The sequence below is a fragment of the Danio rerio genome, chromosome 11 (genome assembly GCF_049306965.1).
Source record: "Danio rerio strain Tuebingen ecotype United States chromosome 11, GRCz12tu, whole genome shotgun sequence".
In the NCBI taxonomy this organism is placed as follows: Eukaryota; Metazoa; Chordata; class Actinopteri; order Cypriniformes; family Danionidae; genus Danio; species Danio rerio.
This window is the reverse complement of record NC_133186.1, coordinates 21,723,985-21,740,954: the sequence shown is the minus strand read 5'-3', so window position 1 is coordinate 21,740,954 and position 16,970 is coordinate 21,723,985. Positions and strand designations below refer to the sequence as shown.

The window sequence follows — 16,970 nt, the reverse complement described above, 5'->3', positions numbered from 1 at the left end:
TTAATGTTTTTTATCATTTTAGGTTGATTCTTTCATTTCATTTTCCTTCAACTTAGTTCCTTTATTCATCAGTGGTTGCTACAGTGGAATGAACCACCAACATATCCAGCATATGTTTTACTCAGCGGATGCCCTTCCAGCTGCAACCCAGTACTGGGAAACATCCATACACACTCATTCATACACATACACTATGGCCAATTTAGTTTATTTAGTTCAACTATAGCGCATGTCTTTGAACTGTGGGAGAAACCGGAGCACCCGGAAGAAACCCACATAAACATGGGGAGAATATGCAAACTCCACACAGAAATGCCAACTGTCCCCGCTGGGACTCAAACCAGCAACCTTCTTGCTTTGAGGCGTCAGTATTAACCACTGAACCACCATATTGTATACCATACCATATAAGTTGATTGAACATAAAACAACATAGTTGTCCCTAAAACACAAGAGCTGTGCTGTTTCAGCTCAATTTCAAGAGTAGTTTAAGCAAGAAGCAATAATATTTTTATGAGTATTGTGTCCAAGTTGTTGCCCTGAAAGGTCAACCACGCACACAAAATGTCCAAAGCAATATGAAGAAGCCCTCAGGTTATGCTGTATGCTTGAGCTTCAAGTTCATAGTTATCAAAGAAGGCCAAGACAGAAACAGACAGAAACTAAAGTAACCTTATAACAGGAATGTTACGCTAGTCTGATGCTGACAAAACAAGAGTGATGTTTTTGTGCCTTATATGAAACAGGTTGAACCAAGTGGAATTTGATGTACCGATGTGTGAGGGAAGGAGACAAGAGCGGCTTTACCTGATTGGAGACTTTTCCTCCTCGGCTGAGTTCTTTGTCACCATTGCTGTGTTTTCCTTTCTGTACTCTCTGCTGGCCACTGTGGTGTATATCTTCTTCCAGAACAAGTACCGCGAAAACAACCGCGGACCTCTCATTGTAAGCACTGGTTTCATTTTAGACATCTCTATATCCTCAAATCTTTGTAGACTGTGACTAAGAAAATATTTGATATTTCACTGCAAAAAATGATATTCTTACTTAGATATTTTTTTGTCTTGTTTCTAGTCCAAATATCTAAAAAATGTTATATCAAGAAGCATTTTCGACGCAAGCAAAACATATTATCTTGTTTTCAGAAATAATGTGAAAAATTTTCCTTAAAACGAGCAAAATAATCTGCCAATGGGGTAAGCAAAATAATCTTATGTCAAAAGGAAAAACAATATTATTTTGCTTACCCCATTGGCAGATTATTTTGCTTGTTTTAAGGAAAAACACTTAATTTTAGCATAATATTTCGCAAAACAAGACAATATGTTTTGCTTGTGTTGAAAATTCTTCTTGACTTAAGAAATTTTTGATATTTGGACTAGAAACAAGACAAAAATCTAAGTAAGAAAATCATTTTTTGCAGTGTAGAGATAATTGATAAGACATGAGCTGGGGTCTTCTCATTTATAAACCTTTGCATTGTAACCTTTTTTAAAAGTAAATGAATGTCCCAGAATTAATGAAATGTATTTGTTAATGGTTATGATTCATATAATGATTTAGAGTGGTTCATCTAAGAGTTTACGTAGTGTTTACTTATCACTGTTTACATTCTCTCATCAAGTTTGTTTTTTATAGTTCATAGCCTTTGCATGGGTTTCCACCACGTTTTCTGCCTACGCCATGTTTATACAGTATATGAGACCCCTGGTGTGTTCACACTTGATACATTTGGTCCTGGTTTGCACTGTTGTATAAACTCATGCTTTTATGATGTATAATTTGTGACTGAACTTATTAAACATCCAAAATAATGCTTCACTCTTAAGAATGAAGGTTGCAAAATAGTTTTCACAGTAGTACCATAAAACAACTGTAAAATGACCTTTTAGTTAACTGTTCACTGTTAAAAAAGCATTTAAAGCAACTGTTTCAGTCAAAATATCATTTTAAAGATTTTAGTCTACTGCAAAAAATCATTTTGTGGAAGTTAAAAGTTCTATAAATATTACAACATGTAAATTGTGTAAAAAGAAGGTTTGAGCATTCTGCCCTTTTTATGTTTTTATGTTTGTATCTTGTGACATCTTTTTGGTACATCTAGATTTGTATGCTCCATGTTGTGCTCGTATTTCAGACCAAGACCAAATCTTTTCAGAGGTCTAGGTCAGTTTACTTAGTTAGGATGTTCACACTATGTTGAAATAATAAATAAACAGTAAATAAATAAACACAGGAATTACTTTATGTTAAATGTACTTCTGATGAATCATCCTAATATGTAAACCATATTAATTTAGTTTGAAGAAACAGTTCACCTAAAAAAATCCAGTTAATCTAAAATTAATTTTATCTTACTGTTTGTAAATTATGTAATAAATTACTTTCATGTCCAATTTACACTCACCAGCCACTTTATTAGGTACACCTTTCCAACTACTCGTTAACACAAATTTCAAATCAGCCAATCATCGGCAACAAAATGCATGTAGGCATGTAGACATGGTCAAGACAATCTGCTGCAGTTTAAACTGAGCATCGGAATGGGGAAGAAAGGTGACTTTGAATGTGGAATGGTTGATGGTGCCAGACAGGCTTGTCTGAGTATTTCAGAAACTGCTGAGATACTGTTTTTTTCACACACAACCATCTCTAGGGTTTACACAGAATGGTCCAAAAAAGACTAAATATCCAGTGAGCGACAGTTCTGTGGGCACAATTGCCTTGTTGATGCCAGAGGTCAGAGAAGAATTGCCAGACTGTTTCGAGCTGATAGAAAGGCAACAATAGCTCAAATAACCACTTGTTAAAACCGAGGTAAGCAGAAGAGCATCTCTGAGCGCACAACACATCAAACCTTGAAGCAGATGGGCTACATCAGCAGAAGATTAAACTGAGTGCCACTCCTGTCAGCTAAGAACAAGAATCTGAAGCTACAATTCACACAGGCTCACCAAAATGGGACAGTAGAAGATTGGAAAAACGTTTACATAGTCTGATGAGTCTCTATTTCTGCTGCGACATTCAAATGGTAGGGTCAGAATTTGGCATCAACAACATGAAAGCATGGATCCATCCTGACTTGTATCAACAGTTCAGGCTGCTAGTAGTGGTGTAATGGTGTGGGGGATATTGCCTTAGCAAACTTTGGGCCCATTAGTACCAATTGAGCATCGTGTCCAGGCCACAGACTACCTGACAGTGTTGTGCAAGTTACTTCCAAACTGTAATACATTACAGATTACTTGCTACTGTTATTTAAAAGTAATCCCTTACATTACAATATTACTGTCTCAGAATTGTAATTTGTTACATGACTGTTATATTACTTTTAGTTAATTTTACCAAAATAACTACAGATTTAGAACATAACATTCTAAAATGACAAAATGTACTGCAGAGCATTTTACATCAAGTAGAAAGCGATATGATGTAGCAGAATGACTTTGACCTATCCAGGCTACTAACATTATAGTATATAATTGGCAACGTGAAGGCTCAAGACAATGCAAGAAAGGATGACAGCCAGAATCACAAATGATCTAAGTCTGTTAAAAGTATGGTAGAGGTAAAGTGATTATCTGGCAATATCTGTGAATAGCTTGACTATATTCATATTAGACACAACAGGACTATATAAAACTCCAATGCCATGACAAGATACAGATTTTTTTTTTCTAATTGTTGCCATTATTCTATTTACTTTGAATTCAAGAGCTTACAACCCAAAACTGTCATGCACAAAGTGAGCATGATGAACAGCTTTTTCAATATTATGCTTGTGCACTGATTTCCTCTGTTTGTGGACAAAACTGCTTGTGAGCTCTCAAATAAACGCTACTTGAACTCAAATTTTCTCACACTCTCTCAAATATGCACTGCTCATGCGCAAATTTTCCTGCGCACTCTCAGTACACTGCTCGCTCAGTGAGATTATATGCAGTCTAACAATTTGTGTCTTGTGTTCCCTCTTCTATTTATGCTTTTTTATATGATTTATATTGGTGCACTATTTATTAACAATAACCAAAATACTAAAATAGACTTACATATTACATTTTTAAGATTAGAGATGAGCCAATAGCTGAGCCAATAGCCTCGGACCTCAAGCTCAGAGGCTGAAATCATTCCGCATTCAAAGTAAAACGTTCCAATAGCCAGAGGGAGATTAATGACAACACTCACGTATGTTCACTAACCACAAACAGGAAATAGAACTGCTGTATTTTAATTTGTTAATGTCTTTCTGGGGAAAAGTTTGTTGTAACACAAGCATTACTGAACATGTACGGAGTAAAATATTACTGAAAATGTATTAGTAATACCTAACACTACTGCGATATTGGAAAATGTAATATGTTACTGTAATACATTACTTTTGTAACTTATTACTCCCAACACTGCTACCTGAGTATTGTTGCTGACCATGTCTATTCCTTTATGACCACAGTGGAACCATCTTTTGATGGCTACTTCCAGCAGGATAATGCACCATGTCATAAAGCATGAATCATTTCAGATTGGATTCTTGAACATGACAATGAGTTCACTGTACTCAAATTCTGTTCACAGTCACCAGGTCTCAATCCAATAGTGCACCTTTGAGATGTGTTGGAACGGGAGATTCGCTGCATTGATGTGCAGCCGACAAATTTGCAGCAACTGCGTGATGTTATCATGTCAATTTGGATTAAATATGGAGAAAATCTCTGAGGAATATTTTCAGTATCTTGATGAATCTATGCCACAGAGGATTAAGGCAGTTCTGAAGGCAAAAGGAGGTCCAACACTGTACTTACTTGTGTACCTAATAAAGTGGCTGGGAAGTGTATTTTCAGGTTAATGGGCTTTCTAGCCTATGTCCTACACTCACTGCAAGTAAAATCCATATAGATTTGTGATAGGATGGTCATTTTGTTCTTCAAAATAGTCCAGATTGGCTACCATTAATTAGGCTTTTATTTTTTTATTAATATGTTACATTTAATCCTTCTTTTTTTGCATGAAAGAATACTACTGTAGTGATTGGCATAATAGCTTTTTTTAATGAAATACTGGACCAAGCATGATTTTTTCACAATAAATAAAGAGGAGAAATTACAAACTTTTTAAGTGCTGGCAACCATTTACACTTGTTTTATAAATTACTAAGAAACACAATTGTTTTCTTTACATTTACATAACTTACATGTACCATGTATTCTTTATGTTCTCCAGGACTTCATAGTGACGGTGGTCTTCTCCTTTATGTGGCTAGTGAGTTCCTCTGCCTGGGCTAAAGGTCTTTCGGATGTGAAGGCGGCCACTGATCCGGATGAGGTGGTTCTGCTTGTGTCTGCTTGTAAAGTTCAGACCAACAAGTGCAGCTCATTGTACGGACCACGATGGTCTGGCCTCAACACATCTGTGGTAAGAAATGACATATAAAGATTTCACCATTCTAGCCACATTTATCAGCTGTATTTGTGTTTTTGAGTCCAAATGTCAGAATCATTTTTAAGTCTGATTACAAGTGCATCCAGTTCATTTAAAATTAAAGTCCAAGTCCACCACTGCATTTAAGTCATTTAAAATCCTGTAAAATTAGGCTACAGGGGTGGTCCACTATAATATCATATTTTAAACTTTAGTTGATGTGTAATGTAGCTGTGTGAACATAAACAACATCTCTTAATGTAAAAAGTTCTAAGTTCAATGCAAAGGTAGACCTTGGGTTTTACAGAGTTAGCTTAGCAAAGCCTACAATGAACGAATTTTGGGGACTACAAAAAATACTTCCGCCCCCTCTGAGATCACAAATGTTCATTACTGCGCATCCAAACTGAGCAGGTAAGAGCCGTGGCCAGAGGCACTGTAACGTTATAGCAGATATGAAGCTAAAAATGCGTCTAAACGCATTTTCCTCAGAGCTTCGTCTGTTTCTGTATTTGGGCTTCTAAAGGACACGACACAAAGACAGAAGTGCTTTAAGTTTAATATTAATTATGTTCCAGAGAATTATACAATACACAGCAAGCATGATTTGACAAAACAGCTCCAGAATCTCTCCCAGTTCAGTGCTTGATTCAGCTAAAATCTCCTCAAAGCAGAAGCTGTGAACTACAACCAGTAAGTGTTTTTATTAATTAAAATTGATTGTGACATGTACAGTGTCTAGCGTTAACGGTATACTGTAGCAACGCTGTAAACAGTGCGAAATGCTGCTTTACGGGCAAATGATTTAGCTACAAATCCATATTTATCAGTCAAACTGCTGTAAACACACAGACTCCACCAGCACGTTTGTGTCTCTTATGTGTGTGCGCGTGTGATTGCATTGATTGTCTTCAGGCAGCTTTTCCATGCGTTTCACATCTCAGATAATCAAGTCGCAAAAGATATGTGGATGATTCATATTACTTACACCTGCATATTCCGGATACACGTGAAAGACGTCATGTAACGCATAGAGTTTAAAAAAAATACAGGTTAGCTTACCTGACTCGTGGTAGCAGCAGAATAATAAATCAAGGCTCACACAGGTCGCATCCCACATCTTGTGCTTTATTCTTCTGTCACGATATATTACTGAAAATAACTTAATCCGAGCATCAGAGAAAAAGAAATTCCCGTGCACATGCGCTTGCTAAAGAAAGTTCACACATTCACACACACATAGAAGCACACAACATTAACACCACACTAACACATAGACGCATACGCAAACGCTCTTAAAGGAGCCGCACGCCATTTTCACTCATTACAGACACTTGTCAGATTTTATTTTAGAGCAGGCAGGAGGTTGACTGATTGTTTACACAGCAGAAAAGCGCGTGCTTTTACGGGCGTGACGTGGAGTTGATGCGCAAATAGCAGCACATTATGACGATGACCAATCAGAGTCACTTAAGGGCAGGCCTTTCTGAAGAACTAGGAAATTTGACGGTTGTTTTCATGTAAGCTGAGTAGCTGTGTATAATCAAAGTGAGATTTATGAAAAAATAACGCGATTTCCTTCAACTGAAACATGAGCACACATTGCTTTGCATCTTATAAACACAACCGAGCCTTAAAGTACATTCTGGACTACCCCTTTAAGTACCACTATATATATATGCTATAAATAAAATAAAAATTAACTTAAAAAAGTTATAATCCTAGTTTAAATGAACATTCCAGCATTAATAGATTATTTTAGTAATGTGAACAATGAACTGTTGTTTATTTGTTGTGGTTTATTTTAATTGTTGTTTATTAACTGTCAGCAGTACTGTAACAAATGTATTGTTTATTGTTATTCATTCATTCATTTTCTTGTCGGCTTAGTCCCTTTATTAATTCAGGGTCGCCACAGCGGAATGAACCGCCAACTTATCCAGCATGTTTTTACACAGCAGATACCATTCCAGCCGCAACCCATCTCTGGGAAACATTCACACATACACACATATGCTACAAACAATTTAGCCTACCCAATTCACCTGTACCACATGTCTTTGGACTGTGGGGGAAACCGGAGCACCCGGAGGAAACCCACGCGAAGGCAGGGAGAACATGCAAACTCCACACAGAAACGCCAACTGAGCCGAGGTTCTAACCACCGACCCAGTGACCTTCTTGCTGTGAGGCGACAGCACTACCTACTGCGCCACTGCTTTGCCCTTGTTTATTGTTAGTTACTGTTAATTAATTGACTAAATAATGTTATGCAGAGGACTTTGTTTACAACAAATGCAATAAAAAGGACAGAAGGACACAAGAAATTTACTAATTAATTAGTAAATAAATGAAGAAACTATTAAACTATTATTAAAATTCACAATAGTATTTCTATAATACTAAAAAACTCTGACATCAACATTCTGCTCAATTGACATATTTTTCATGTGTTTATTACATACCTCCTTAAAAGTGTACAAGTAAGAGACTGTAAAATTTTTACATACCATTTCTAAAACAACAATAACCTGGAGCTACGTTATTTTGTTGCATTTTCATTTGTGTTTTATTTTTATTTTTCACTTTTAATTTTAATCTGACACTTTTTAGTTTTAAATGTGTCCATATAGTTATACTGATTTTATTTTAGTTTAAAGAGCCCATATTATACATGAAATAGGGTCATATCCTGGTTGTAAGGGTCTCCAACAACAGTCTAATATGCATGCAAGGTCAAAAAACACTTTCATGGTCTTATAATCTGCATTTATTTTTAGCTAATTATCCCAGCGACTCCTGTATGAATCGTCCAGTGATTCATTTGTTCCCAAACCCCTCCTTAGCGCGGAGCTAATCTGCGCTGATTGGACCGATGACAGTCTGTCGTGATTGGTCGACTGCCTTCAGTCAGAGAGGGAAATGGCCAATAGCTAATCAGCAATTTAAAAAGTAATCACAGTTCATACACGCTCGATAGTGTAGGCGTGGAGTTTAGCTGCCACACTATGGCGAGTGGATAGTGCCACGGATAACCGAACGAAGGAGACAGTCGTGTACTCGCCATACCACACACACACAAAAACACACACACACCTCCGGATGACAACGCTCCCGCTTCCGCCCGCACCCGCCAGGTTTTAGCCTGAGAACCCGCTCCGTTTTCTGCCCGCCGCGCCCGGTCCCGCTAGAGCGGAGAACACAACCAAAAATCACCCAGTATACAGTCCAGACAGCCAAGTATAAACACACACACACAGCACAAAGCTCGTTCGTTCGTTCGTTCGTTCGCTCGCTCTCTCTCTCTCTCTCTCTCTCTCTCTCTCTCATACGCGCGCGTGCGCACTAACACACACACAAGCACCACGCAGACTCTCTTTCTAATTCGCATAGCAATATCCGTGATATTGCTAGACAGCCCGCTCCCGTCCCAAATTAAACCCGTTACCGACCGCTCCCGCGATTTATTCGGAAATTTATTCCCGCGGCTGTCCCCGCGCCAGATTTCTGCGGCGCGGGAATACATTTCCGAATAAATCGCGGGAGCAGAACTCTAGCACGGAGCTCCATAAACAAACAGCACGCGTCGCGTTTTTAACGTGACTTTGCACGCGATAAGATAATATATCCAGTTAACCTGATACAGTACACGCGGTTACAAGTAACAAATCACAACTAAATACATTTGCAAGCTAGAGTCAACGAGGCAACAACTTTAATCGCACGTACTTACACTTGAGAAATGGAAGAAACCCATCCTGACGTCCATCAGTTGCTCTTTACTGATCCTTCCTTTAACAAACTCAGATGAAGTATTCTTTGTAGCATGTAGCTTCCAGAAGTTTCCAACTGCTTGGCTATAATGCTGATGTTTCATCTTTGGGTAGAGACTCAATATAATGTCCATCTGCAGTGTTACTTCAATCGACCGGCATGTTTGTGTGCGTGTGTTTGTGGGTGTGCGTGTGTTTGTGTGTGTGTGTGTGTGTCTGGGTTACTGCGTCAGAGGGCGGGGCCTCAGGTTTGAAATCTCCCGGGTTTGCGCGTGCACGTGAATAACTTGGTTTCGTTCGTACGTCATGGCGAAACACCTAATGAGTCGGTATCAAGGCGACTCGTTCGAAGCACTATGAGTCGACTCTTTTATAGATGAATCAACCGTTTTAAACACTGTATTCTTACAGATTTAAGCCTTAGCTGGATACTTCACTTCACTTAGAGCTGTGTTACACACTACATGGAGGGGAATTTTCAAAAACCCATAATATGGGCTCTTTAAGTCATTTTAATACATCAAGCTAAACTAAATAAAAATGAGAAATGTTGACCTGGCAACTATGGGAATGTGAATTCATTTTATTTCAATAAACGTTTATTTTGTCAAACTACTTTTATTTTTTCAAAAAGGCTAATTAACAGATGTGTTTGAATAGAAATTGCTTTAACATTAATATTGTAAATTTAGGTTCAACAATTGCCAAAGTTTTCCATTTTTATTTAAAGGGCACCGGCACCTATTTTACCATTTTTTTCAAGATTTAATATAAATCTTTTGTGTCTCCAGAATGTGTGTAAAGTTTCAGCTCAGAAAAGCCATCAGTTTATTTATTAAACCTTTTTCAAATCTGGGAAATTTGAGCTGTTATGGCATTGTAGCTGTTTTTGTTGCCTGTGCGTTTAATGCAAATGAGCTGGTTCCCCCCGCCCACTGTTCTCACATACGTGTCAGAGCCACGGAGATCTGTCTGTATTGCTCTGATGCATGTTCCCCTCATGTATAAACAGCATAGTGACAGACAATAATGAAGCACACATCCTTTAATACAGTAAGAACTTTCCCGTTATTTGATATATTTGTTGTTGAGTTAACTCAAGCCTTTCTGCAACGATGACTCACACACAATGTTGTTCTAAAGTTGCACACACGCATTTAGCTTTGCACTGTTTTTGCACAGCAAATGTGACAGAATACATGAAATTGCCGCTGCTGTATGGACATACCTTACGTTAATGTATAAAATAAACCTAATTTAATGTCCTGGGGCCTCATGTACGAAGACTTGCGTGGAAATCTTACTAAAACATTGCGTACGCACAAAGCTGTAAATGTGCGTACGCAGAAAAAAATTCAGATGTATGAAACACTGCGTACGCCGAATCTCACGCATATTCTTTTGTACATCTGAATGAACGTGAAACTGAGCGCAACATGCACGAGCACAAAACCCCTCCCTGCCTCCTCCCCCGTATGAATATGCTAATGACTATGCTAATGTCAAAACCCAACGAAAAAGCAATGGCAAAAGCAAGCAAAAAGAGAAACTTTGAACAGAATGTGAAATGGAGGTGCTGCTTTCGGAGGTAGACCGGAGAAAAGCGGTGTTATTTGCAAGTTTGTTCGGCGGAATTAACAACAAAAGAAAAAAAATAGAGTGGGAGAGTTTAGCTGATACGGTTAACACAGTTGGGTCTGAACATCGCACTGAATGCATTTAAAAAAGAAATAGTGTGGTTTATATCTGTAAAATGTTGTAGTACCCTTTGCAGTCTTAGTGGCGCACCTCATAAGAAGCATATGGTCATGTTCTGACACGTTCGAGCATAAACTCGGCTCGAATCCAGCGTCTGATGAATTCCTTCTTCTTTTTTTTCCCCGCTACATATCAGATTTTGCCCACTATTTATCACGAGAAAGACAAGTAGGAATCATCAATAAGTTTGTGCATCATATTTTATTTGCACATTTATTGAATGGAAATGTTTCTGATTCACGCATGCAAATTTATCTTCACATAGTGTCTTTATAGCAATGTGCGTGCAGTAGATAGCTCAGATTACATTGGGAAAACAGGCGACCGCTGCAAATTGTGCTTTAATGTTTAGCTGGTCAACTGTATGGTATGGAAATCTTACATACCTACTATATGAACCCGTCTCATACAGACCCCATTGCAAGGATCAGACACTTTGTAGAGAAGAATTTAACACAACTGCCTCTAGGAGTCGCCAATGGAAATAAAACAGACACGCACAAAAAATGTGCGTACGCCTGCCAGAAAGCTGCCGTGAACCTGCGCAAATTCCCACGTTCAGTTCATTGTTAGTAAATCCAAACGTGAGCGATTCTGAGCGTGAAACCTGGCGTACGCAAAGTTTTTGTGCGTACGCAGCGTTGATACATGAGGCCCCTGGACTGGAACTGACACTATGCGGCTGTGGTGATGAATTACAGCAATATTACTGTATTTATTACAAACATGCACATGTTTTAAAAATGTGTTAAATTTGTAAATCTTATTTGTGAGGTGTAGATGATCACCGAGAGTTGAATAGATCTTTTAATCCCAGTTGCTTTGTGCAAGTTCTGTCTTGTGGATAAGATTATACACGTTACTACAAAGACATGTTAATACGCGTTTGTCAATCAATTTGATGGGTGAGGAAACCACACTCCTATGTCACGTTGCGGTCAGCCTCAAAATGGCAATCCAGGCTCATTCTGAAAGCGTAGTCCCGTGGAGATCTAGAGATTGCGAAATACGTCCCGGGAGGTACATATTTTTGCAGTTTTTGTTTTCGCGAATCCACAAGAGGCCGCTGTTTGCGTTTTTCGTATCTCAAATGTCTCTCGCGAGTGCCGTTTGCGCCTACGCTGTTCTCGCTTGAACCCACCAGAGGCCACTGTCGAACGACCGTCTGTCTGACTGACTGAATGAATGACTGGGCGACCGACCAATCAACTGACCCACCCTCCTTCCTTTACCCCAAGCAATTTTACCGATTGACCCACCCACCCGCTTTCTTCCCTAAACCCAACCAACAATTTACAAAAGCCGTGCAGAAAAAGAAAAGCCCTCATCTGATTTTTACCTTGTTTTTTGATTTTACCACATTCTCACCCTGTTATGAACTTGTTCACTTTATTTTTTGGAATCTGTTTTTGTCTTACCTGAGTTCTGGAACCGCTCTTCCCCGGACTTAAACCCGGTCGTCATCGTTGTCATTGTCAGCTTCTCTCTGTGTCTCAATTCCGCCGACGTACATGATGAGTTAACTGGACAAACTGGTTGCGGTGGAAAAGCCCTCCACACGGAGGTAAGCTGTTAGCTAGTAAGCGAGAAAAGGAACGTGCCGTAGCATCCGCTTAGAAAATGAAATGCAGCCATACGTACCTCCGGCTCCATAATTTGCGGTCTCCAGAAACGTCCACGGGACTACGTTTTCAGAATGAGTCTGGGTTGGAACATGGGATGGATTTGGATCCTATTTTAACATCAGAAAATTTTTAAAAAGAGACTTATTGTGTTTTTATCACCCAGTATGACTGTGGACACACTATTCTTACACACAGTTCTGTCCAAACAGCTTACAAAAGATGATTTTCATCAGATGCCCTTTAAATGCCTTAAGCATAGAACTATACATATCTCTTAAATTAATCAAAGAATGTTTGTTTTCCCCCCACAGGTATTCGGCTATCTGAACTTCGTGCTGTGGGCTGGAAACATCTGGTTTGTGTTTAAAGAGACCGGATGGCACAAGGGAGGCGCAGCAAGATATCCAGCCTCGTCCTTAGAAAAACAAACCACGGCCTTCAACCAGCAGGTCTACAACCAGGGCAGCTTTGATCAATCTGGAGCCACTTTCACTGGAACAGGGGACTTCGCCCAGTCAGAGTACAGTCAGGTGGGCAATTATTCCTCAAGTGGGCCCATTTCCTACACCAACCAGTAACCCCATCAGCCTCATCACTATCCCCAACACAGGGGACCCATTTCTAAGGGCAAATTCGACATTGAGCACAAGAGAAAGTGGAAGAGTTTAGTAAACAGATTTCTGATTCTAGGTAAACCCAGACTTGTTTGTCCAGGCTACTAATATGTTTTTAAAAATTAATGACAGGGATCTTTTGATGTATTGTATGTTTTTTGACTTTACCTGTCTGTAAATGTTATGGAAAAATCACTGTTTACTCTGCAAATCTCATTACATCCATACTTTAGACTCGCTCACATGGGAAATCCATTAATTTAAATGGGTGTCTTAATGTTTGTGTTGTGTCACTATGACCATGTATTTTTTAGAGCCCATTTGTGATCTAAGTATTTCTGCTTCATTTCAAACTTAATCGACTCTTTTGCAAAACCTTATAATATTACATATCATCAAATGCTTCATAGATGCTTTTAAAGGAACATGAATGAATATAACTTCCTTCATATTTGACATAGGGTGGCCATAACTGATATGAACTTTGCTGAAATGATTTATCCATCGATTAACAACACCATGCATCGATATGGGAGAAAGCAAGGCAATTTATTAAAATTTTATCAAAAGGTCACTAAGACTTTTTTGGGGGGGATAACATTCACAGTTGAATAGTCCACAATAAGAGCAGAAACATTAAAGAGTTTGCATCAAAATTAAAATCAATTATTATTCCTTGCAAAATTACAAAACCTTAAGACTTTTGTTCATCTTCAGAATAGAAAGGCTTTGGTCTCTCCATTAATATCCCTCAAAAAGTCTAAAAATAAATCTAGATGAACCAAGCAATCAAAAACTTATGTAAAAAATATAAAAGGACTCATTTATATGACTGCATTTACAACTAAATAGATTTTTTTTATTCATTTTACACACCAATGCAAAAAAACTACTTTTAAAACATTTGAAAAAAAGATTTCAAAATCTTTCAAAATGATTTGTTATTGTCTTCAAGTGAACACTTTTCAAAAACACAAAGGAAAAACGTTATAGTTTATAGTACGTCTCTGTCATGTAAACTCATCTCATGGGTTTGATATGACATGAGGTTTATTAACGATAACAAAATGTTCTGGGCTGAACTAACTCTTTCAGGAAGTATATGGGATATGTTATGATATCATGTTGACTTTTAAGTGTACTTGTCTTAATGGTGATCACCTACACGCTAAAAAGTGCTAGGTTGAAATATACCAAATTTGTGGAAAATGTGACTCTGGATGTTTTGCATGGGTAAATATTTGGGAATAACCCAAATACACTGGATGAGTGAAAAACGTTGCTTTTTATGCCAAAAATCATTAGAATATTAAGTAAAGATCATGCTTAATGAAGGCATTCTGTAAATATTTCAAAACTCGATTAGTGACATGCATTGTTTAAGCAGTTAATTTAGACATGTTTAAAGGCAATTTCTTCAATATTTAGATTTTTTGTTTACTATCATATTCCAGATTTTCATATAATTGTATCTCGGAACAAATTAAATTTGAACAAAACTTTACAAAGAATAATGTAGTTTCAGGTGATGTATGAAAAAATGACACATGACTAGTTTTGTGGTCCAGGGTCACATATGGACAACAAAACATGAGTTAAATGGGACCACAAAATATGGGTTAAATATTTAAGTTAAAAATGTTATCTATATTTTATAATTAATCTATGTTTATCCAGATTTGAGGTACAAAAAAATTAACCCAGCACTTTTTTTATAGTGTAGAGAAGGTGATGCATTTGTAATTTACAGTATTTGACAGACTTTTAAGTTTTCATTTGTCAGTATAGATGTTAGATTACTGTTAATCTGCATATTTTTGGATTTCTTCTCCACCTGAATAATGTCATGCCAGTGGTTGTTGGTTTGGTGTTTGCACTTTTGTGTTTCTGCATTTATATGGCTCTTAAATGTTTGCACTGTATTAATGAGCTGCATGAAGTTGTGCCATATTATTAACCCAGTTTGAGTTTGTACATAAATTTTCTCCTCACTATATCAGGGTCATATGCAACCCAGGCTCATTCTGAAAACACACCACTATATACATTTCTGGAGAAAGCCAGATACGTCCCAGGAGGTATGTTTTTTTTTTTTTCAGTTTTTGTTTTCACAAATTCACCAGAGGCTGCTGTGTACTCTTTTTCAGATCTCAAATTTCTCTTGCGAGTGCCATTCACACCTGCTGTTCTCACGTAAATCCACTAGAGGCCGCTGTCGACTGACTGAATGAATGACCGATAGACTGACCCACCCACCTCTCTCCCTAAACCTTCCCTAAACTTAGGGCTTAATTTGTGCCAGAACAAGCACCTCTGAAATCCGATCCGGCCCCTTATTTTACCAATCCCCCTCCACACACACACCCCCGCTCTTAACTTTCTTCCGCAACTCTCCAACCCTCTTCACTTTCGTCCACATTCTTCAGCAATTTGCCATCCCCCTACCCATCCCCCCGGCCTCTTCACTTTCGTTCTCGACTCCTAAACCCCTGCCTAAAGCCAACCAAGCATCAATTGTCCTTGTCACCCACTTCCCTAAACCCAAAAAATAGTTTTAAAAAAACATTCAGAAAAAGAAAAGCCCTCGCCTGATTTTTACCACGTTTTCAGATTTTTCCACATTCTCACATTCGCTTTTTGGAACCGTTCTTCACCAGATTCGATTCCCATCATTACAGTCAACTCCTTTCTGCGTCTCAAGTCTGCCGATGTACATGGCAAGCTACTGGACAAACTGGTAACAGCCGAAAAGCCATCCATATGGAGGCTAGCAGTCAGCTGGTAATCGTGAAAAAAGGAACAGTGTCGTACCGCACCATATGGTTCATTTTACTGCCGAAATGCAGCCAGAAGTACTTCTGGCTACCTAATTCGCAATCTCCAGAAATGTATGTAGGGGTACATTTTTAGAATGAGTCTATGTTGGTCATATTGTCTATTCTGTGACCTTTATTATGATCACAAAGTGATTGAAATACAATCAACGCATCATTTCTTTGCTTGTGTTCGCTTGCTCCTCGTCTGATCCTTTATAAACGCATGAGGCTTTATTAACTACAAAGACTATAAAATGAGACAAAAAACTGGTAATGTTCTTGTTCTGATTGCTGTTGCATTTCAATGTGAACGGGTTTCTGTCTTGATATGTTAAGTGTATGCATTTTTGATCAGTGGGTGTGAATGCTTTGATGCATTTTGTGTGAAGCCAATAAAGATATTGTACATTCCTCTAGGCTGAACTCATTGTGTTGATGAATCTTCAGTCCACAACAATAAATCTGCTGTTTCAGCAAACAATGCCGGAATTGTGCAGAGGAATTTGATGACTGTCTGACTGCCATTAAGGTAAATAAGGCAGTAATCAGATCTGTTAATCGGGAGCAGAAGGTGCAGTGTACAAGACCTCGCTTACGTAACATTTGTCATGACAGTTCATGTTTTTATTTAAGCCAAGTTTTTGGGTCTATAGGGAAATTGACATTCAAAAGTGAACCTACGTTGAGAAATATTTGCATATTACCTAAAACTAGATATTTAATGCTCAAGTAAAAATATTCAATTTATATACAAATCTATAGGTAAATACAAATCTCACGTTTATGTCTGGATATTTAAATTATTTTAAAGTACATTATATATAAATTCTTATATACAGTGACTTTATCATTAAAATGTTTAACCTTATGAATATAAGCTCTCACAGGTCTTTTGTTTAATCCTCATGTCGTGCTCCCCTCCAACCCCTTACTTTATTATTCCTGAGCAGTTTCTGCTCTTAAATTGCT

General features: G+C 38.1%; 1 protein-coding gene across 4 annotated transcripts in view; it reads left to right on the top strand.

Moving 5' to 3' along the window:
* Nucleotides 1–16,412, top strand: part of synpra (synaptoporin a) — a 68,690-nt gene extending 52,278 nt beyond the window's left edge. For all 4 annotated transcript variants that reach the window (XM_681491.10, XM_073916662.1, XM_021479802.3 and 1 more), the window contains 3 exons: nucleotides 747–945; nucleotides 5,218–5,409; nucleotides 12,883–16,412. In XM_681491.10, the coding sequence (XP_686583.4) occupies nucleotides 747–945; nucleotides 5,218–5,409; nucleotides 12,883–13,149 (658 nt within the window). In that variant the 3' untranslated portion in view covers nucleotides 13,150–16,412. The remainder of the gene's footprint in view (nucleotides 1–746; nucleotides 946–5,217; nucleotides 5,410–12,882) is intronic.
* Nucleotides 16,413–16,970: the final 558 nt, after the last annotated feature.